The 22,711-nt window shown below is 50.2% G+C and overlaps 2 protein-coding genes across 6 annotated transcripts in view; one reads left to right on the top strand and one right to left on the bottom strand.

Annotated features, from left to right (window-relative positions):
- Positions 1-11,654, top strand: part of LAMB3 (laminin, beta 3) — a 39,164-nt gene extending 27,510 nt beyond the window's left edge. For all 3 annotated transcript variants that reach the window (XM_011938039.1, XM_011938048.1, XM_011938057.1), the window contains exons 15-23: positions 909-1,069; positions 1,183-1,403; positions 1,693-1,890; positions 2,190-2,334; positions 6,247-6,454; positions 6,848-6,989; positions 7,324-7,500; positions 8,282-8,435; positions 11,118-11,654. In XM_011938039.1, the coding sequence (XP_011793429.1) occupies positions 909-1,069; positions 1,183-1,403; positions 1,693-1,890; positions 2,190-2,334; positions 6,247-6,454; positions 6,848-6,989; positions 7,324-7,500; positions 8,282-8,435; positions 11,118-11,254 (1,543 nt within the window). In that variant the 3' untranslated portion in view covers positions 11,255-11,654. The remainder of the gene's footprint in view (positions 1-908; positions 1,070-1,182; positions 1,404-1,692; positions 1,891-2,189; positions 2,335-6,246; positions 6,455-6,847; positions 6,990-7,323; positions 7,501-8,281; positions 8,436-11,117) is intronic.
- Positions 11,655-12,586: 932 nt separating this feature from the next.
- The window catches only part of CAMK1G (calcium/calmodulin-dependent protein kinase IG), a 30,270-nt gene continuing 20,145 nt past the window's right edge, over positions 12,587-22,711 (bottom strand). For all 3 annotated transcript variants that reach the window (XM_011938011.1, XM_011938019.1, XM_011938028.1), the window contains exons 5-13: positions 20,882-21,020; positions 20,106-20,229; positions 18,623-18,698; positions 17,470-17,582; positions 16,612-16,690; positions 14,987-15,074; positions 14,322-14,746; positions 13,622-13,749; positions 12,587-13,494 (exon numbers count right to left, since the gene is read on the bottom strand). In XM_011938011.1, the coding sequence (XP_011793401.1) occupies positions 13,659-13,749; positions 14,322-14,746; positions 14,987-15,074; positions 16,612-16,690; positions 17,470-17,582; positions 18,623-18,698; positions 20,106-20,229; positions 20,882-21,020 (1,135 nt within the window). In that variant the 3' untranslated portion in view covers positions 12,587-13,494; positions 13,622-13,658. The remainder of the gene's footprint in view (positions 13,495-13,621; positions 13,750-14,321; positions 14,747-14,986; positions 15,075-16,611; positions 16,691-17,469; positions 17,583-18,622; positions 18,699-20,105; positions 20,230-20,881; positions 21,021-22,711) is intronic.

The following is a 22,711-nucleotide window of genomic DNA, read 5'->3' as shown; positions in this document are numbered from 1 at the left end:
CCTTCCTTCCTTCCTTCCTCCCTCTCTTTCTCTCTTTCTTTCTCTTTACATAATTTTAGAGCATCTATTATGAACCAAGCATTGCACAAGGCATCGGGGATATTGAAATTAATTTGACATAGTCTTTGCCCTCAAGAAGCTTGTACTGGGGAGAATGATGTGTAAATGGTAAACTATAATGTGACACATGTTATAATGTATCATGGCAGGCTTCACAGAGGTGCCTTCTGACCTAAGTCTCAGATTTGGGCAGTCAGTCCACCAGGTTCAGTAGGTTGGAAACACAGGCATGGAGGGGCATTCCATGGAAGGGTGTTCTGTGCCTGATCAAAGCCTAGAGGTGGAGAATGTGAGCCTTGGAGGAGGGAGCTGGTGGTTGGGTTGGCGGAGCTGCAAAGGGCACGGGGAGAGAGGACTCTCCAAGAGCTCAGTGGCCAAGGGCCTGGGAGGTAGACCCTGAGCCTCCTTCGAGGGGATGACCAGCTGGCAGCAGTGATGGGATCTGGAGCTGAGTGGGATGTGTGGACTGTGGAAAAGATTTCAGAGCTGCAGCTGTACAGGTGGTGGCTGAAGCCAGCCTGTAGAGAGCGAAGGAGGAGGGCATCAGGGCAGTGCTCCTCATGGAAGCCAGGAGCTGGAAGAGGGGGAGGAGAATTGGGAATGTTGGGTCATGAAAGTCAAGGGAGGAGAGTTTTGTGGCTCCACCCATGCATGGACAGAGAAACGTTGTATTGGCCGCTCAGCCTCTGTTCAGCGGAACCCCCTTAGCCTGTGGATTCTCTGTTCTGGTGCCCTTGCCCAAGGCCTCTGTTTGTTCTGACTCAGTAGCAGTTGCTCTAAGGGAATGGCTGCTCTGGGGAGGCACAACTACCTCCTATATTTTAGTGTAAGCTCCTCTCCCTTCTCAGGCGAGCTCTCCAGGGCCTGCAGCTGGATCTGCCCCTAGAGGAGGAGACATTGTCCCTTCCGAGAGACCTGGAGAGTCTGGACAGAAGCTTCAATGGTCTCCTCACTATGTATCAGAGGAAGAGGGAGCAGTTTGAAAAACTAAGCAGTGCTGATCCTTCAGGTGAGGAGAGGGCCACCCGGATAACCTCGGGCATGGGCACTGCCGTGGTGGGCATGCCACTCCCCTCCCGCCTGTTCCTCCTCCATCTCCATTCCCCACGCTTCTTGCCACAGGAGCCTTCCGGATGCTGACCACAGCCTACGAGCAGTCAGCCCAGGCTGTTCAGCAGGTCTCCGACAGCTCGCGCCTTTTGGACCAGCTCAAGGACAGCCGGAGAGAGGCAGAGAGGCTGGCGCAGCAGGCGGGAGGAGGAGGAGGCACCGGCAGCCCCCAGCTTGTGGCCTTGAGGCTGGAGATGTCTTCGTTGCCTGACTTGACACCCACCTTCAACAAGGTGACTTGGGGCATGGAATCCGACTTCCTGGAGCCCACACCCCAGCTTGTCACACACCAACAGCTGCCACCTGTTTCCCATTAGGGCAGACCTGCGCCTGTGAGAACCCCACTCCCCCAGCCATCCCGACCCTTGTGTTGCTCACTGTGAGCTCAGTAGTTGCCAAGGAAACCAGTTTCTGGTGCTTAGTTGTCATGGAGATGTTTGGCTGTTGGTTTCCCAGGTGTGGAGTGGGATTGGTTATTGAGGGGCTTTGGGTAGCCTCTTTGACAGCCCCATCTCTCTACAGCTCTGTGGCAGCTCCAGGCAGATGGCTTGCACCCCAGGATCATGCCCTGGTGAGCTGTGTCCCCATGACAATGGCACAGCCTGTGGTTCCCACTGCAGGGGTGTCCTTCCCAGGGCCAGTGGGGCCTTCTGGACGGCAGGGCAGGTGGCTGAGCAGCTGCAGGGCTTCAATGCCCAGCTCCAGCAGACCAGACAGATGGTAAGTTTGGCTAAGGTGGGATGGGCACAGGTAGGAGGAGGCAGACAGAATAGATCCCCCGGGCAAGTCAGAGTTCTTATTTTACACTAAAGCCCAGAGATTTTAGTGACCTGCTTAAGGTGCCACAGCAAGTGCAAGATAGTTTTTTTCTCTTTTACTGGACATCCACATAGAAACTGCACTGGTTACAAATGCTTCCTAGGTAGGTCTTGGCATAGAGGATGATCCACAGAATCCTGGAGCTGCTGAGAGGTTCCCTTGGGGCCTTATCCCTTCTGACCTAGAGTGTGTGTCAACAGATTAGGGCAGCCGAGGAATCAGCCTCACAGATTCAATCCAATGCCCAGCGCCTGGAGACCCAGGTGAGCACCAGCCGCTCCCAGATGGAGGAAGATGTCAGACGCACGCGGCTCCTCATCCAGCAGGTCCGGGATTTCCTAACAGGTGAGGCTGGTCTCTACTCCCACCTTGGCTGCTGTTCCAGTCCTGCCTGTCCCTCATTCCCATGTTCAGTGCATCAGCCAGCCCTCCCTCCCTCCTCCAAGGCCTGCGACATCCTGCTCCAGGCCTCCACCTCTCCTTGGCACCATGGCCATGACCTTCTTGTTCTCCGATCTGCCCTTCCCACCCACTCCACTCCCTCGTGACCCATTCTCATTCTCAACACAACAGCTGAAATATCTCTTTTAAAATGTATAAGTCAGATCACATCTCACTCCTGCTTAAAATCCTTCAGTGGCTTCACCTTGTTCTTGGAATGAGCTCTCAACTCCTATCGTGGCTACAGAGCCTGGCCTCTGTCCATCTCTTGGAGTGACCTTGGGCTCCTCTCTGCTTTGTTCACTGGCTGTCCTTGAACATATCAGGCTCTTGCCTGCTTCAGGAATGTTTATTTGCTCTTTTTCTGCCTGGAATCCTCTTTCCAGGGCTGTTTCTTGTCCTCTGGGTCGTCTCCCCAGAGAGGTGTTCCCTGACCATCTCATCTGGTTGTCCCCGTCATCTCCCATTCCCCTTCGGTGTCTTACCTTCCTCGCCCTACTCACCCTCATTCAGTTGTCGACAAGTGAATTGTCACTCCACTAGAATGGGGACTCTAGGAGGGCAGGGATGGTTGTCTGTCTTTTTGACCACTGTGTCACCAGCACCTAACATAAGGCCAGACACAGAAAGGCATCTGACATAGGTGGCATGAATAAATGAACCAGATGCCCTTCCTCACGCCCTGGGGAGTGAGGAAGGGCTGTACAATGGAAAGATTCCTAAACAGGACCCGGGAGATTCGTGTGACATTGGGCAGGCTGCTTCTCTCTTTGCCTCATCTTTTGCTTCTATAAATGGGGGGACGGTAGTATTTCACAAGTTTATTCTGAGGATCAAATAACTGATGTAAAACGTGTTTTGAAAAAGGAAAGGTGCCTCTGGAACAGGAGTTGATATTGTTAGATTTCTCGTTCCTGCCAGGGAATTTGCTTGGCTGGGAGCCCAGTTAATATGAGCCTAGGGCTTGGTGTAATGACAGTGGCTCTTCTTGCTGCTATTACCGTGTTTTTGCCCCAGATAGGCCAAAGTCCCCTCCTGAGTGCAGATGGCAGGTCAGAGAGGGGCAGGAGACTTCTTCTGAGGTCTCATGACTTGCATAAGGCCATGAGGCCCACACCTGGGGAAAATGTTACCTGGGAATCTGGGAAGATTGTGCCCCACAAACGTGGATGATGGGGGAGGTCAAGGTGTGGGGCTTAGGCTCATGGATAAGGGAGTCTTGACCCTGAGTCAAGTCCAGTGAGGCTGAATGGCTACTCATCCTGCATTAATCTCAGCCAGGGCTCTGGCCTCAGTGGGTGGGAGGTGGGTTGGAATTCTCTCCTGCTGGGTGAGTACCGTGAACAGGCTCACGTGAACAGACAGGGAGCTGCCAGGCCCCTTTTGTCATCTCTCTTATGCTTGTATCTCAGGTCAAGTCTTATGATGAGTCCAGGGTCAGAGAGAAAAAGCAGGGCCTGAGAGAGGCCTGGCCCCAGGGAGAAACCCAGGAAAATTTTGTGTAGCTGTAGGCTCGGACTCTGGTCTCCAGAGTCCTGGTGCAGAAGCCTCTGAGCGCTGGCTGCTGTCAGATGTAGGGTCACGGTGTGGGAGGGAGAGTGGAAAGTCTGTGGAGGGAGGAGGAAACATCGCCTTTCCCAGTTCTTCAAATGGAATTGACAAAATGAATAGTTAAGGCTTATTAAGTTCTGAGTCCAGGCACTGTTCCAAGTGCTTTGCATGTATTACATCATTTACTCCTGACTACATGAACTAAGTACTCTTATTACTTCCACTTTGCACACAAGTAATCTGGGCACAGAGAAGTTAAGCAACTTGGCTAAAGGCATCCAGCTCAGCAGTGGTGCAGGTAGGCTTCAACCCTAATGGTCTGACTCTGTCATCCACACCCTATTGCGTTATGGCATGGACACACACATACATACACACCTGTGAGTGTGCGTGCACACATAAATACACACTCTCTTGCCTCTTGCCTTTGCGAATGTTTTTCCTCTCTCTGGATTGTCTCCCCTCTCCCACCTCTGCTGACCCGGCTAGTTCCTGTTCGTCCTCTAGGAATCCTCCTAGGCATCCCACTCTCCCGGCAGCCTCCCTGGACCTATCAGATGGCGCTGGGGGCCCTCCCCATGGCCACTGTATCACCTGTGTTTACTCCACTCACTCAAAGCTGTACTTCTTTGTTCATGTACCTGTCTCCCATTAGATTTCCAGCTCCATAAAGGCAGGTACTGAGTTTAATTTGATTTGCAGTCTCAACTCCTCCCATGCTTTTGCTCAATGCAGTAAATATTTACTGAGCCCATCCTGAGACCCAGAAGTCTCTATGACTGAATGTCATGTAGATTGAGCCTAAGGGCGCAGCTGAAGTGGTGCAGAGTAAAGGAACGGCCAGATCTAGGTGGGGATGTGCTCATCCTGGAAGGCTTTCTGGGGAAGTCACATGTGAAACCTTGCTTTGAGAGTGGGACTCTGGGTTAGATGAGAGGTCGACAATCTCTATGAGGAAGGTCCTTATGAAAGCTTGCTGCTGGGATAAACCCACTTAATGAAACTCAACCACAGTTATGCTGTGTGCAAACTCCAAGGGACACAGGAATGAACAAGCATGGCTTCCACCCTCCAGGAGTGTCCTTCTGCCTGGCATGGGATGGGGCAGGGAATGAGACCTGTGTGGTCAGCTAGTATCCTCTAGTTGTAGAGTGAGGCTGGGCCTGGGACCCTGGAGGAGTTCAAGTCCCAGGACAAATCATCTAGGTGAGTGGGTGCCCCCCTCCTTAATACCTCAATACCAGCGAAATCTGTAAAAGCAAATTGGAATAGATGGGGAGATGTCATCTCTGTACTTCTGACCTTACCCTCTGACCCAGAGTTGGTTTGTAACAACTCTTGCAAATGGATTGTTCCATGTTGTACCTTCAGGTTGAAGATTGATATTGGGGATTGATACTCCTTTTTCACAGATCAGGAAACTGAGCTTAGGGAACCACTTGACTTGCCCAGGTGGCTTGAATAGTAAAGCAGAGATCTGAACCTGAAGCCCTGTCAATCATTCGTTCACTCTACGCACATGAGGACCTCCAAGTGCCAGGCACTGTGCTGGGGTCTAGGGATATAGCTGTGGACAAAACCAAGCCCCTGCCCTTGTAGAGCTTACATTCTAGGGGAAAAGAAAAAAAAAACAGTTAGATGAGTACAGTTTTTGGTACCTGGATGGTGCAAGTGCTAGACAGAAAGATGAGGGACGATAAAGTGTGCTACAGTCTAGGGTGGAGGTTGCAATTCTAGGTTGGATGGCTGGGGTTGGCCTCCCTGAGAAGGTGATATTCCAGCAAAGACTTGATCATTCTTACTTGCCTTTGCAAAAATGAGCAGTCTTGCCTGAGGGGGAGTGCAGGGAAGGGGTCTATTTGCCAAGGAAGCAGCTTCAGTTTCTGGTCACTCTTCCCAATTTAGGGCTAATTGTGTATGTGCTGCAAGCATTGTTCAGTACCAGCTGCCTGACACCACTTCCTTCTCCCCAGCCCGCAGCTTCCTGTGGCACCAGACACTGAGTTGCCACAGCTGTGATGACACCCCTCCTCCTCTTCCCTGCTGCAGCATGGAGCACAGGATAGTCATCCTCCTACAGCATTCCCAGAAATTTCCAGAGAACAGGCACCTGAGTCTGGTTGAGAGGGGGCAGCAGCTCCTTGGGACACCATGATAGAGGGGCCACCACAGATGCCTTCCACAGGTGCTGCTTAGCCAGGAGAGGCCTCGGATCTCTGGGAAGGTTAGTGGGCTCCCACAGTCTAATGCATGATTGTCTTCCAGACCCCGACACTGATGCAGCCACTATCCAGGAGGTCAGTGAGGCCGTGCTGGCCCTGTGGCTGCCCACAGACTCAGCTACCGTTCTGCAGAAGATGAATGAGATCCAGGCCATTGCAGCCAGGCTCCCCAATGTGGACCTGGTGCTGTCACAGACCAAGCAGGACATTGCGCGGGCCCGCAGGCTGCAGGCTGAGGCTGAGGAAGCCAGGTATGGCCTTGGGCCCTGAACTTCTCTCTGCCCAGGATTAGGCTGGCATTTTGCTTCTCAACCCCATTGCTGGGAGAGGGATACAGAGGGCTGGGAGAAAGGAGGGGATGCTTACCACGGTGGGGAGTGGTACACAGAATCCAGAGTGCAGGTTAAACAATTTGCATGACTGTGTCTTCCGTATTGGAAACTGCCCAGAGATTGTCCCAGGCATAATGCAAACAGTCATCACGTCTGCTTGGTGGGATCCTGGGACATCAAAGCTAATACTTTCCTTGCTCTTTGTCTTGGCTGGGAAGGGTGTTCTTTTGGACTGGTGTGTGAGTCGAACCACACATTGATTCACTATTCACTCATTTTCTCTCTCCTCTCCCTCATGCTTCTCTCACCCAGGAGCCGAGCCCATACAGTGGAGGGCCAGGTGGAGGATGTGGTTGGGAACCTGCAGCAGGGCACAGTGGCACTGCAGGAAGCTCAGGACACCATGCAAGGCACCAGCCGCTCCCTTAGGCTTATCCAGGACAGGGTTGCTGAGGTGAGGCATCATGGCTTCCTCCACCCATATTTGGGCATAAACAGGAAAATTTGGGCACCAGGCATAGAAAATGCCAGAAAGTGACCAGATGAAAAGTGACTAGATGAAAGCTGAGGTGGAGTTCTACAGGAGGGTGACAAGTTTTGGGCTGGCTGTGGGCCTTGGGTTTTCTGATCTTGTGGCCGGGATGCAGAAGCAGAAGTGAGAGGTGGGCAATTTTGATTGTTCAGGTTGGAGAGGGTTTTTGCTGCCTGATGAGCTGGAGAAAAAATGGGGATGAACCCCCCACCTATGAGACCCACCACAAATGCCAGATCTCCCTCTTTCCACAAAGGTTCAGCAGGTACTGCAGCCAGCAGAAAAGCTGGTGACAAGCATGACCAAGCAGCTGGGTGACTTCTGGACACGGATGGAGGAGCTCCGCCGCCAAGCCCGGCAGCAGCGGGCACAGGCAGTCCAGGCCCAGCAGCTTGCGGAAGGTGCCAGCAAGCAGGCATTGAGTGCCCAAGAGGTACAGAGAAGGCAGAGTTAGCTCAATGATGTATGGCCAGTGAGGGGGTCCTGAGCAGGAGAGGACTTTGCACACTTTATAAGACCACAAACTCAAATGTGCTTAGAATAACAGAACCAGAAGAGGCTTGAGAATCAACCCAAACCTGGCCAGGCATCTGATTTCTCCCTCCACTGCCTTTGGTATAGCTGGCTCAGGGACATTGGAGATGACCAGTCCAATCCCTTCCCTTTTACAGATGAGGTGGTGACTTGTTCACAGGCCTAAGACTCATCTATAAATCAGGTCCCCTGACACTGGATCCAGAGCTTGTCTCTTGGATCCCCAGCCTGGACAGATGCTCTTTGCTTATCCTAACCTGGGCTCCATGATTGTCAGAATTAGATGAGAGAGAAGATCAAAGAGCTCGTTCTCAGTGTCTCACGCACACTACCTGCTCCCCCTATGGGTAGGAACACTGGCACTTTCAATCCTGGCACAGTGACCAAGTTGCTAAGTATACTATGTGACAGCTTAATATCAATACCCTATGATGTGACTAACGTTGTCCTGGGAGTAAGGTGGGACATGTCAAGAGCTGGAGATGGGAAGAGAGAAACACAGAAGTTTAAGTCATAGTCTGTGACTCAGGAGTTTTAATAGGCAAAACCAATTCTATTGGGGGTTAATAGGAGGCGCTTTCCCACTGTGTGTTGATTTGGGTGATATCAAGTGCTTTGGCCACAGGTCTTTAGGACCTTGCATGATGACAATGACACTGAGACTATTCTACCTTTTTCAGGGATTTGAGAGAATAAAACAAAAGTATGCTGAGTTGAAGGACCGGTTGGGTCAGAGTCCCACGCTGGGTGAACAGGGTGCCCGGATCCAGAGTGTGAAGACAGAGGCAGAGGAGCTATTTGGGGAGACCATGGAGATGATGGACAGGATGAAAGGTGAGGGAATGGTTCAGGGGCATGGACTATTGGGCATTCATGAAGGCTGGTCCCACCCAACCCAAGGCTTCTGAAGCCCATTCTTATTGGAGCTAGCCGTGCTATGGGAATGAGATCAAATGAGATTTTTTCTGGGCGTCTAGTATGTATGAGGCTGGGGAATGCAGAGATGGTCCCATGACTTGACCTGGCCTCAAAAAGCTTGCAATTAATGGGACCATTTTTTCTATTTGCAAACAGTGGGGTCTTATTTTCTCTTCCTATTGCTTTATGTTTAAGGTGCATAGAACTATATTTAAGAGGATGAGGTGGTCTCTGATAGGGGTTGAATAATAAGAGTTCTGGGGCTCAGAGCATAAACAATTTGAGAGAGACATGTTCAGTGAAGGTAAGAAAAGAAGATTTGAGATGGGCCTGGAAGAATGTATAGGCCTGGGAGAAGCTGTGAGGAAGAGGAGGGACATTAGGATAAGGGTGTTGGGAAGCAACAAGGTATGTTCTGACATAGGGACAGGAGAAGAAGATTGCTGAGGAGCTGGTGGGAAAGAAGTGGCATGGGGTTAACATGACTTGTCCCTGTGCCTGGCTTCTAGTGTGAGGATGAGGAGGGTAGATAGCCCAGGAGGCAGTAGGGCACATCCAAGGGTTTTGAATATGATGGAAACATAATGAAAGTAGCTTTCGGAAGGGTTCCGAAGATTTCTCAGAAAGGAGAACAGGGGCTCCTGGGAACTAAAGTCATCGCTAAGACATGATGATGGGATCACTGGAGTGGTATACCCAGTGAAAGCCACAGAAAGAGTTCCTTCGAATTTCAGCAGAAGTGTTTGGCAGAAGTCTCGTTGGATAGCCAGGTGGGCACCACATAAAAGGTTGGGCTGGTGGGTTGACGATGAATAAACCTGGGGCCATGGGCAGCTGCACCCAAAGGATGAAGTGAGAGGAGCTGACCTAGGGGAAGGGGCCAGCGGCTAAGTCAGTGCTTTTCCTTGTCCTGTTCATCCAATACTTTGTATGAAGATAAATAATTTATCAAGTCTCTGAACAACAGATAATTAAGACACCAGGTAACAGAACCAGTATTCTAAGGCAATAGCAAAAGTTCAGACAGATGGGCTGAAACTAACAAATGAAATTAAATGAAGAGAAAAGTAACCTCCTGCTCTGGCCTTGTTTGGGCTTAAACCACAAGTACAGCTCAGGTGAAGCCTGGCTTTCCAGTGGCTAATGCTACTGCAACCACTTTATAACTAGTAAGTGATAAGCAAATATGAGTTGTTACTCATCTGAAAAAGACCCAAGAGTTTTGAGTTACCGCAAGCTTGTTATAAGCTAGCAATGCTTGCTGCAGCCCAAAGAGCTAACAAACACAGTGCAACCAAAGTGAAGAGAGTAATAGCTTGGGGTAATGGTAAGACTATTTAGCAACTGGAGTGGTGTGTACCCACTAACCAGAAAAGGCTTAGGCTGTAGTATTGGAACCGGAAGGTACCTGCTTGCAGGAATTTACCTTTAGTTGCAGGATCGTGGGGGAAGATCATGCATTGACCAGGGGTGGGGAGGTGGGTTTTGGGGGTGAGTACCAAGGAACAGAATGGCAGCTATTTAACAACTACTATGGACATATTTAAATATTTTATCAACCTGTGAATCCATATGGGTATCTACTGGCTGAATGTCAATCCAATAATAACACTGTTATACTCTGCTGATGGGATCTCACCTGGGGGATGGTGTTCAAGTGATGGCTACTACATCTTCAGAAGGGATATTGACAAACCAGCATACATCGGGGAGAGAGTGACCAGGGTGGGACACAGCAATTATATCAGATGAGGAATAGGTGAAGAAACTGGAGATATTTAACCTGGAGACAATAAAGCCTCAGATATGTGAAGGATTGACATGTGAGGACAGAGAAGGTATATTTTTATACCCCCAGGACACAGACCTGGGACAAGAGGTGGAAGTAAGAGGCAGTCAGATTTTGGCTTCACGAGAAGATGACTTTTTTCATAACCAGAGCTGCCTAAGATTGGAGCCTTGTGAGGCAGTGCCTGCTTCCTTCCTATTCCTGGAAAAGTTCAGGCTGAGCCTGGGTACCAGCTCTCATGGATGTGATAGAGGGACTCCTGCCTATAGGGACAGGGGGCAGGCTGGACTGAGTCACTTCCAGAGTTCTTTAAACCTCTATGCATCATCTAGTGGTTGTATGCAGAATGACTTGGAAGAGGAGGGCTAGATTTATCTGGAGTGGCATTTGGGGAGGGAAATTGAGGAGGAATTCTGGTCACTCATCCAGCTCTTTTGTCAAGGTGCCTACTTGAGGATCATTGGTTGGATGGCAGCTGTCTGAGCCCAACAGCACTGGGTTGCTAATCTTGGTGTCTGTGACCTCCTTCATTAGCCTGGGACAACTGTGAGAGCCCAGAGGGTCAGGGGCCCAGGGATAGTTAGGAGTGGGGGCCTGCTGGATTTGGCCCCTGCCGGGTTTCTAAGCATGGAATAGGGGCTAGGGAGGCATGAAGGTGGGGGGGCACCACTGCCTTAGAGGCCAGATTTTTCTGGCAGGGCTTCCTCTGCGCATGTTACTTCCAGTTAGCAGTAGGGGAAGGAAGGGTTGGGAGTCTTTGGGAGTCTCACCATCAACTCCTCCTCCTGCTGCTGTTCCATTTGCCTCAGACATGGAGTTGGAGCTGCTGCGGGGCAGCCAGGCCATCATGCTGCGCTCGGCGGACCTGACAGGACTGGAGAAGCGTGTGGAGCAGATCCGTGACCACATCAATGAGCGTGTGCTCTACTATGCCACCTGCAAGTGATACTACAGCTTCCAGCCCCTTTCCCTACTCACCTGCCCCCTTTGCTTTTAGTTAGGGGCAGATTGGTTTGGAATGCTTTCCATCTCCAGGAGTCTTTCATGCAGCCAAAGCACAGCCTGGACCACCCCTGGTGTGCAGCTAGTAAGATCACCCTGAGCTGCAGCTGAGCCTGAGTCAATGGGACAGTTACACTTGACAGACAGAGATGGTGGAGATTGGCATGCCATTGAAACTAGGAGCTCTCAAGTCAAGGAAGCTGGGCTGGGCAGTATCCCCTGCCTTTAGTTCTCCACTGGGGAAGAATCCTGGACCAAACACAAAAACTTAACAAAAGTGATATAAAAATGAAAAGCCAAATAAAAATCTTTGGAAAAGAGCCTGGAGGTTCAACAAGGAAAAATGGTCTGTCCCCTCACTGGGTAAACTCTTGCCACTGTTTCTGTCTCCTATTTGGGGTTTGTGGGGGACTCCTCTGTTCAAGCCCATGGTTTGCTCTCCTCCGTTCCACCTGGCTTGCTGGGTACCCAGATTTAGGGAGTCTGGGCCCCTGTGCCCCAGAACCTGATGGATTCTACCCTTGAGAAACCAGACAAGCAGTTTTCATCTCTAAGCAGTGATTCAACTTCTTGTTTACAGATGGGGAAATAGAAATCCAGGGAAGGGAAGGTTCTGTTCAAATTCACGCAGCTTTCAGAGGAAGGACTAAGACTAGAATCTGTGTCTCTTGGGGTCTTAAAGAGAAGTAAATGGATATGTGTGGGGGGTGGGGTGGAGGATGATATGGAATGGCATGGACATTTGTGTGTTAACCATGGCCCAAGCAGACACTGTGCTAGACATTTTATCTACATTAATTTCTTGATCATTGTTAATCATTTTAATTATTTATTGGCCATGAGGCTGGGCACATCATCTGCATCATTTCATGATGCAGGCGGTGCTACTATTCCCATTGGATAAGTGAGAAAACCAAGGCATTAAAGGCTAAGTAACTTCCCCAAAGTCACATATATGGCAGTTCGGGGCAGAGCTGGGGCTCGAACTCATGCTATTCTGATACGGCCATTCAGAGAATGGCCACTAAAGCCAGACTGCCTGGGTTTCAACAGAACCTGCCCCAAGGGGTTGTTGTGAGGAGTAATGAGTTAATGATGTAACTCATGTCCCTAGGTGCCTGGAGCACTGTGTACTCTGCTGTATGCACATCTGTATGCACATCAGCTACAACTGCTGGTTCCTTACTGACCCCAGCCATCCATGCACTCTCTACTCTAGACATGCTCAGAAGTCCCTGAACTGCTTCTGACTTTGAAAGAACCAAATGAAGCATCATAGAGAAAAATATGTCCATTTTATTGAGCACAACACTGAGCATGAAGCTGGATGGGCAGAGGGTGAGAAGACTGGGGAAGGACAAGAATGGTATGCTGGACTTTCAAGGAGAGAAAAGGGAACAGAGGCAGGATTAGAACTCCTGGCAGACATTAAAATAGTCAACTTCCAAGGTTAACTCAATTGGGTGTGTGCATGGAGGGCATGTGGCCGGGATAAGAATTCCTTGCAGCCCTTACTCATGAATTTCTTTCCATTCCACTTTGGAGGGTGTGGCACTGCTTTTAGATTGAGGCAGGGAGAGGGGCCAGAAGTGTACCGGGAGCAGGCTGGCTGGGTCTCAGCGCACTTGGGAGCTAATCCTAGAGTTAAGGATTAGAACTTGAAGAGCTCACAGGCAGACCACCATGGACAGCTGCCTGTCATTCATGCGGATGGGCAGGCAACAGCATTAATGAGCCCAATCTGGCCAAGAGGTTGGAGGCTTGAGAGGTGGGAGTAAGTGTGTGCAGAGTGGGAGTCTGGGTAGATGCTCCATATGGCTTTGCTTGGAGGTGACACAGCCTGGCCAGCTCGTTAAGCTTTTCACGACAAACAGTACAGACCCAGGCGAGAGCTATCTACGTACACTGCACAGAGCCACGGCACGTAGGGTGTGGGGGCATAGAGCAGGCAGGTCAGGGAGACCTGGAAGCCCGCAGGCGCCACTCCTCCTGCTCACAGCTTCAACAAGGCTCCATGCCTTGGGGCTCCCTCGCGGGCCTCCTGTGAGGGGCTGTCCTGCTGGCAGCAGGCTGGTGCTTCCGGCCAGAAACTGCTCCTGCTAGGCCCTGCTCTACTTGCTCTGCCTTCCTCCCTCTGCTGGATAGACACCAGGTTTGGAAGAGCAGAGGAGTTGAACATGTCTCCTGCAAGAGAAAGGGGCTCAGAGTGAGGGTGGGGCTGCCACTTCAGACCCCATCACTCACACTCTGGTATGGGGCTCTCCTCTGGGACAGAAACTCTCCCCAAGCCTCACACTGTGACCCTGCTCACCTGAAAATTGCAATGACACAGGCACAGACTCCAGGAATCACATAATGAGACAGACTCCAGTCTGCCCTGCCCGGCAGTGGGAGCTGCCGCTGGCTTTAACTGGTACCATGACCTCCGACTTGAAATTCCTAGAAAGGAAATGAAGCAACAACCTTTGAAGTATTTGAGGGGAGAAGAGTTAATGGGGCAGGGCAGAGGTGGTAGTTCTCTGTGCCTGTGGCATCCACTCAGCTCTCCCCTCATGAGGTTCAGAAAGTTCAAGACCCTGCAGAAAAGATAAAGATAACCAAGCCCCCCTAACCTTTCTCCTCCAAAGCACAGAGGCCCTAGAAACTCAGGGAATCTGATGCTCACCACTTGCACATACCCAGTTTTCTGTAGGCTTTTATCATCTCTATTGCTTCACTAACCTTTTATAGCACCTCTGTGAGGCAGGCTGAGTAAATAAATAGACTTCAACCCATTTTACAGATGAGCAAACTAGAAGCAGAGACATTCACTGACTCGTCAATGGCCTCACAGCTAGTAAGTGATGGGGACAGGGCTAGAAGCGTTTTCCCTGCCCCCTGACCCAGAACTCATCCCTCCCTGTAGAGCTGCCTGCAAGTGGGAGAGGCCTTTGTGTCCATTTCTTTCAGTCCTGTTGGCCGATTTCTTTCAGACCCAAGCTGGGGCTCCATCTTTGGCTAAAAATACATACTGTTTTTTGTTGGCCTTTTTGATGAGTGTGGGCTCAGAGCAGTAGGAGGATTTTCCTTTGCTCCCAATGTTCAGGCAGCTGGAGCAGCAGCCACAGGGCCCGGCGGCCAGGGACCCCTGATGCATGGGCACCAGGCTGCTGCTGATGCGGAGGGAGCCGTTGACCAGGCAGTTGAGGGACCTGCCACCAGGAGCAGTGGGCCGGCGGCCATGCTGGCAGGGTAATTGGGTCAGAGCAGGGATTGCTACACTCTGGTCCACGACTGGTGCCTCAGTGATGGTGATCTCAGGGGAGCTGGGTCTAGAGGTTTCTGAGGCTTGAGTTTCAGGCGGCCTGTTCTCCACCTCTGGGCGAACGCCCGGGCTGTGCAGGTTCATGTGTAGCTTCCTCATGTGGTGCACTACAGCTGCTGCGTTGAAGGCTTGCTAAGGAGACACAAGAGCAGCCTCTGGCCTTCTGCAACCTCAGAGGGCCTCGGGGCTTAAACTTTCCCTTTGCCTTGTGGCCTCTTGAAACCTGGGTGCCCACTTCTCATTTCAGAGAGGGTGCAGTGAGCTCCAGTGCCTTCTGGGACATCGCAAGGAAAGCACTTATGTCAGCTCCTGCCAGCTCAGCCTCCAGGGGCCCAGAACAGCTTTCCCACCCCCTCGGAGAGGACAGCTTACCCTCCACTTGCTCTTAGCAAAGTTCTTCTGGATCTGGAGGCTGACTGATGGGTAGATGTCCCGGTGGAGGGCTGTGTTCCCGTCAATCCTGTGGATGTAAGAGGGGACACCTGGCTACTGGGTGGCTATGGACACTCAGCCAGGGGGTGGGCAGGGTGCCTGCAGGTCCAAGTGAGAGCTGGGTAGAGTATGCAGAGGAAAGGCAGCCCACAGCAGGTAAGGGCTACAAGCAGGCATTCTCTGTCCCCCTGGGCAGGTAAGAGTGGGCTTTAGCTTTGGCAAAATCAAAAACTTTTAGAGCAGGGTCAACAAGCTATGGCCTATAGGCCAAATCGGCCCATTGCCTGTTTTTGTAAATAAGGTTTTATGGGGACACAGCAGTGCCCACTAATTCAGGTATTGTCTGTGGCTCCTTTTGCACTGTGACAGCAGGGTTGAGTAGTTGCCATAAATGCAGTATGGACAGGAAAGCCTAAAGTATTTACTGTCTGCTGCTTTATAGAAAAAGTTTATTGGACCCAGCATCAGAGGGCACTAGCATAGTCACCATCCTTTAGCTCAAAACCTTGCCTAGAACCCACCTCCTCCTGGAAGCCTTCCTCAATAAGGCCATCTGGTATAGGCTGCCCCTTTTCTATCCCCTTAGCCTATTATTTATTGGTCTCTAAGTGTTTCTCAGACACCTGATGTGTGCATAGTACTGTGTCAACTACTAACAGACCTCGAGAAGTAAGAGACATGGGCCCTAACCCCTAGGACACTACAGTCTAGGTGGGTTGTTCATGCTGTGGACTGCAGTAATGCATGGTAAGCTGTGTGATTAATAAAGAGAACTGGGGAGATTGGGATGGGCTGCAGGGATCAGGGGCTTCAGGGAAGGGCAGAGACTGATCTGGATCCTGAAGGATGCTACATACAGGGCAAGAAGCAGGACACTGTAGGTAGTGGGAATGATCTGATCCAAGGTGTAGTTAAGAAAGAGCTTGGTATGTGGGGTGAGGGATGGCAGGAAGACAGAGATAGCTCCCAGACCTATCTGGACAGAGGAGGTTTGCTGGCAATCCTGGGAAAAGAGGCTGGAGATAAAGGGTCAGGCCATATTAGGGAAACAGGAAAGACAAAGGAATCCAGGCTTGCTGGGGTGCGAAGTGGGGAGCTATTGTAAATTGAGTTGGGGAGTAACATGAAGAAGTATTTTAAGATTTTCCTATTTTGCCAGTTGGTTGTTTTGCAATTATTCCTAAATCACTTCACCTGGAACAGTTATTGATCCCTGAGTAAAACAAAGCTCTTAAGGGCAGAACAGAGTTGCCCATTCCTGGCACCTCTTGAGTAACTGGTATTGAGCATTGCACCCTGTCCCAGTGCTGAATGACAGCACTTGGCTGCACCTGCCTCCTGCACTTGACCAGACAACCCAGCTGGTACCCTTGCATCAGAACCTGCTCCACTGAATGCTGTTTGAATCTCCACCTGGGCCTGATGAACAATGGCATGGTCCTTGCTCGTCGCAACATTAAATGGATCGAGGCAAGCAGATTCCAGAGGAATGCAATGTGAATGAGTCAGCCTGGTTTTGGGAACTACAGGGCTGGGGTCTACAGTCCACTCCATGTCTCACTCACCAGGGGTGACTCAAGGCCTTCTCACAGGTGTACCGCTCATTCGGATCCTTCTCGAGCAAGTGGCAAATAAAGTCCTTTGCTAAGGGGAGCAATCAAAGACACGACGACTAAGGACCAGATTTCATGACTGATGGAAAGTCACTTCCGGGCTGGTGGGTGGCAGTGAATGCATCTTTGGCTGATCTTCCAAAGAGGCAATTTTAAGAGTCTTAGAAGAGGAAAAAAAAATCCAAACCACCTAACAACAACCCACCATAAACCACCAAAGAAGGGAAGCTACAAGCCGCCTCACCCACACAGCACTGCAGAAGCATCACTGGTCATGAGGCCCCCATGTGCCTGCACACCACATGTGCATGTGTTTGCATGGAAACAGGAACCAGCACTGGCACATGGGCACACATGTGAGTGCTGGATTGTTCCAGCTCCAATTTCCACTTAACAGGTCCAACAATCACGTAATGATCATCTTCTCTCACACACAGACATTTCATGGTCTTTCTTGGTATCTAACCCCTTGGTTTTGCTGCTCTTGCCTGGAACTCTCCCCTCACCATCTGGCTCTGCCCTCCTGGCCCCTCGTCTGAACTGGCCCCGCTCCTCCCCGCCATCTCCTTATCAGGCATACTGTGGTTCTGACCCCAGAAAAACAAAAGCATAGCCCTTAGAAGTAAATAATTTATTGGGTCTTTGAAGCAGATGAAGATTTCTCCACTTTCCTTGGCAGCCTGTTCTGTAAGATCCCCAGGGACTTTGAAGAGCCAGGACTGGACTGTCACCCTTTGTTAAGCTCATTTCTCCTGCCTGGCAGTCTCTACCTTGAGCCTGTTATCTCTTCTTCATGCCTACTGGCCTTACCTGACTCAGAAATGTCATCCCAGAATGGGGACTCAAACTCATAGTAGCCTTCCTTGATCTTCTCGAAAAGCTTAGACTCCGTTTCTTCGTAGAATGGGGGGTATCCACAGAGCCTGCAGCAGGACAGGAAGGAGGTACACTACTGAAAAACCTGTCCTCCCTGAGCCAGCCTCTCTGCTCCCCCAGGCTCCCACTGTATACACAGGTGGGCAGTGAAGGTCCCAGAACAGCGGTATGACCAGGACATGGATCTGCCTCAAATTCAAGAATGGTCAGGTCCCATGAAGTGTTTATGCAAGTACCAAGCCTTGGCACAGGCATCCCTAGAAGGTCTCTGCATACATTATGCCCTCAAACCCTTGCCACCTCTCCTTGTACTTTCCCTGACTCATGAATGCTATATAAAATATCTTTAAGAAAGATGGGGTAGACTGTCTACTTGATTGTAAGTTTGATGAAGGATTTATTTAGGCTGTGTTGTTCACTGCTGGATTCTTTAGAACCTAGCACAGGGATAGATGCAGAGTAGATAGGCAACGAATATTGGTTGAGCAAATAAATGAGAGTACTTATTCAACATAAATGGAGGAGATAATTGAAACCAGGTTATTTTCCTAAGAGCAAAGTTTGCTGTAGGTGAGGTGGGATGGTGGGGAAGAGGTGATAGGCAGGTTAGGAAAGGGAGAGCTTGGGAATGTGTGGAGAGGAGCGAAAAGGGGAAGCCCTGACCAGCTTCATCCAGGCCATGGTATTGCCTTGGGAGAGAAAGCTGAGATGCAGGAACAGTGGGTCCACCTGGCTTCCAAGACTGGCTTGGCCTCTCTCTTTTTCACTGTTCATTCCACAGAGTGGGATCCAACACATTTATAGGCAGTAAATGGGGCAGGGGTGCAAGAGGAGGGAGTGCCAGGTGGCTGTGCAGTGGATTCATGCTGAACTCTGTTTTAAAACTCAGTGGAGGTCAAGAGAGAGGAAGCTTTTAAGCTGCGTGTACATGTATGTGTGTGTGTGTGTGTGTGTGTGTGCACCCATGTGCCTGTGTCTGCGCATATGCACATGCTTGGAAGAGGAGCTGAGACAAGGGAAGGAATGAGAAGGGGTAAGCAGGCTCCGAGATTTCTCAGCAGCTGAGCCCAGGCCAGCGTCTACTCACAATATGTAGGTGATGACGCCGATGGACCAGCAATCCACAGCCTTGCTGTAGGGTTTCTGGGCCAGCACTTCTGGAGCTGCAGCAGACCAAGGGCAGAGTCAGGGCTGGTGGCAAGAGGAGAGGGATTTGGGGTGGGGGCTGAAGGTCAGGCTTAGAGAAGCAGACTGGGGAAGACCATGGGATGGTGGTGTTTCTAGGTGACTGAAAACTCCCTAAGGCTGGGGGCTGTGTCTCTTCTGGGAAGACTAAGTCTTCCTGCAAAGAGAGACTGTGACTTCTCCATTAGTTTGTGAGTTTCCCCATGACAGGGTCGATGACTCCCCTGTTGGACTGGAGATCTCCAGGGCTATGTCTCCCTGATCACAGTGAGTATTCTCTGAAGGCAGGGCCTGTTTCCCCATTCAGATAGGGGATTCCCAGGGCAAGGGTGATCTCTCTCCCTTCAGACTTGGAGATCATCAGTGTAGGACTGTCTCTCTTCCACTAGACTGGGAGCCTCTGGGAGGCAGAGGCTGAGTCTCCCCCATTAGGTTAGGAGATCCTGGAGCAAAGGCAGTATCTCTCCCATCAGACCGTGGGTACCTTCTGATAGGAGGCATTTAGTCTCCCCCATCAGATTGAGAGCTTTCAGAGGGCGTGAACCATGACTTCCTCTGATTAGGAAGTCTCTACACTCCTCTGTGGAGTGTAGAGAGTTGCCTTCTATATTTATCGCAGCTACCAGAACTTTGTACCTGGTGGGACTCAATACCTACTGATGAGTGAATGACCTGACTTTCTGGGAGGGTAGATTCCCTCTCTTGAGTCAGAGCTCTGCTTCCCATTACCCAACTGCAAACAGGTGATTGCTAGTGAAGGAGGAAGGGACAGGAGCGGATGTTCAGAGTTTCAACTTTCTCTCCTGTAGATTCCAATAATACTCTCCCAGGTGCCCTGCCTGCTCTCACTCTTTTTGGGTGCCCTGGAAACCTACAGGAGTGTTCAAGCAGGAGGCTCCACCTCTGCCAATTTCCCAGAGTGCTTCCTTGGGTGGACATTTAGGAGCCCATTTCTGGGTTCCTCAGGCCCAATTTCAATACCCTGTGCTTCCTGGCTCCCAACAACTGGGGGCTAATGTCTCTTCCAGAGTGGGAGAAAGGAGATCAGCTCTCTGCTGATCTCTGGGTTTGTGATCTTGTCTGCCCCTGGTCCAGCTGGAAAGACAAAGGCTCAAAGTCTATCTGCAGAAATGAGAGCCAAAGCATAGGCAGGAACTGTGGAGGGCTCAGGGGTAGGCGGTCTTTAAAAATGTAGCATTTGGGAGCAGTAGGGACAGATCTTGAGATGGATGAATTGGCTGGCCCTAAACCTTGTAAGTGGATGTCCTACCTGGATAGCCCCTGAAGTTGAACCCTATGTTCTCAGAATTACCCCTTTCTGTGAATGATAGGCATGTGGTTGAATGTAGCCAACTGGTCAACCTTCCTTCTGCTCCCAGACTTACCCACATAGCCTGGGGTCCCACAGGCAGTGGACATGACGCCATTCTGTTCCATCTTGGACAGACCAAAGTCAGTGATCATGATCTTAGAGTTCTCTTCAGGGGTAAGGTACAAAAGGTTTTCAGGCTGTAGGAGAAAAAATATGTGGTGTAGGATATAACCACCTGAAGCAAGTATTTTCCTTCTCCTTGATACATAATTTCATAGGAAGCTGAGCCCTGGGCTCCTGACTTCAAGGCCAGCCCATCCTCCTCCATTCTTCTCTCCTTCCTCCTACCTGCACCCTCACCCCTGCACCCCAGCACTCTGCCTCTTGCTTATGGCTCTGACTTTGCTCAGTCTTATAACCATTAATACACTCACCCTTTCCTTACCTCACTTCCAACTACCCCAGGACTGTTTGTGTTTTGAGGGAACCTATCTTTGGTTAATGGTGTCTGATCTCTCCAAAGTCCAATGCAATGCCTAGTACAATGTAGGCCCTCAGTAAGTATTTTGTTGCATTGGGTTTTGACTGTGGCTGGATTTAAGAAATGTGTGTATTATTTTGGTATCCAAATAGGGTTAGGCATAGTGAAAGGTTCAGGAAAAAATTGAGGTGCAAATTAGTAACCATTGTTCACTCATCCAAGGTCTGTTTAAAGAATCTAAGGGCAGAAGGGGCCTTGGGAGTCACTAGTCCAACCCTCTTACTTTATGGAGCTTAGATGTCTCATGACCCATGCAGCTTCCTTAAGGGTCATTATATGTTTCCCACCCAGGACTCCCGGCTTGACACCTTTAGGTCTCTGTGGACGATGCCATTCTCATGGAGGTATTTCACTGCCGACAAGACCTGCTGGATCACCAGACTGGCATCCTTCTCTGTGTAGACACCCCGCTCCAGGATCCGGTCAAAGAGCTCCCCACCAGAAACACTGTGGGCATAGGATCAAGACAGGATTTCAGTTCTCATTTCAGGTCAAAGTAATGCGAAGGTGTTTGCTTTGAAGCCATGGAGGACACAGCTGTGGTGGAACAGGCAGGCGCCCATGAACTGCGATTGAAGGGCTGCTGGCAGGACTACTCCAGTCTCAGAACACCCACTCTGGGCACCTGGAGTGATATCACTAGGCAGTCATTTCTTTGGGCCAAGCATTGACCTCCCTCTCTCTGAAAATTTCCTTTAAAAGGTAAGTGTTTCCAGTTGGGGTTGCACAAGAAGCCAATAATCCCTTAGTGTGGACACACTTCTTAGCCACCTTCCTTCCTGGTCTATGACACAGGAAGCCATGATGAAAGAAGGGCTGACACAGAAATTAAGCAAAGTAGGAAAGGGAAGGCATGAAAGTGAAACTAACTGTGCTTATGTTAAGATTTCTTTCCTCATTTTGGGAAATTGGACTTTGTAAAGCTGGAATTACAGGTAGGGCTGTAGGGGTGCTTTGAGACACAAATGGTAGAGTATCTTAGGACTCAGAGGAGCTTAAAGATCCTCTCCGACTTCTGTCTCATGAATACCGTCTACACTATTTTTGCCTAGAAGTTTTCTAGTGAGTACTAGAACACTTGTGTGTCAGAGAACACTCTACCTCCTAAGACAGAGTGTTTTTTGGCATCTTCCTAATGTTTCTGTACATTATGTTGAAAGCTGATGCCCTGTCGTTTCTACCAGTACTACCAATTTCACCCATTGAGACTGCACAGAACAAGAATAACAGCCTTTCCTGTGTACTTTCAAGTATTCAAAGATAGTGAAATGCTCTCCAGAGGCCTTGTCTTCTCTGAGATAAGCATTCCCAGACTATTTCAATCATGAGCCAGGGGTTCTAGTCCTTTCACCCTCCTAGTTCCCCTTACCACTGTCCCATGACATTAGATGTGGTCATTCATGCCCAACTAGTGATGAGGGAACAGAATTTCTCCAATCAAAATTCACTTCATCCTGCTCTTTGGCTTCTGGTCTTTAGACTTTGGGCTCTCCTATAGTAGCTGAAGGCCTGTAGGAAATACGCTGTTTGTACAGAGCTATGAATTCTTAACCCTGAGGGGCCTGGAGGAAGCTTGGTGTCTCCTCAGGGACGTCCAACCCTGCCCATCTCCTTGCCTCCCTGCCTTCTGAATTACTCTGTGCTAATCCTGTTGGCTTGGCCTCATTGAAGTACCTGATGGTCCCTGATCACCTGTTAGTGCCACTAGGGGTCCTTCCCATCTCACTCCCTTGACTGCCTGCTACCTCTCTTTAGAGGCCCTCAGATGACCCCCCAGTTAATCAGCTGCTTAGGCCTGAGTTAGCTCATTAAAGTTTCTTAGGAATCAGCCCATCAGCCAAAAACCATGTTGTGTCTAGCCACGCTGAGATTGCAGAGTGGTGTGAGAGTGCGTGTGTGTGTGTGCGTGTGCAAGTGTGTGTATTTGTGTGTGTGTGTGTGTACTTCATAAACAGAAGTGTCTTTGAGCCCGATGCTGAGTCCTCATGAACACCGACCAACCTCTACAGCAGTCGCTGTCAGGCAGAACTGTTGTTTGGATGTGGCAATGACACAGAGACCTTGCTAATGAAGCACCACTTCTGTCCTACAGGTGGACACGCACAATCACAGCCCGTCTTTAACTTTGGGTGGCTTTC

Source organism: Colobus angolensis, unplaced genomic scaffold (assembly GCF_000951035.1).
Source record: "Colobus angolensis palliatus isolate OR3802 unplaced genomic scaffold, Cang.pa_1.0 Scaffold100, whole genome shotgun sequence".
Lineage (NCBI taxonomy): Eukaryota > Metazoa > Chordata > Mammalia > Primates > Cercopithecidae > Colobus > Colobus angolensis.
Note: the sequence above shows the minus strand (reverse complement) of the source record. Positions and strands in the feature narration are given on the sequence as shown.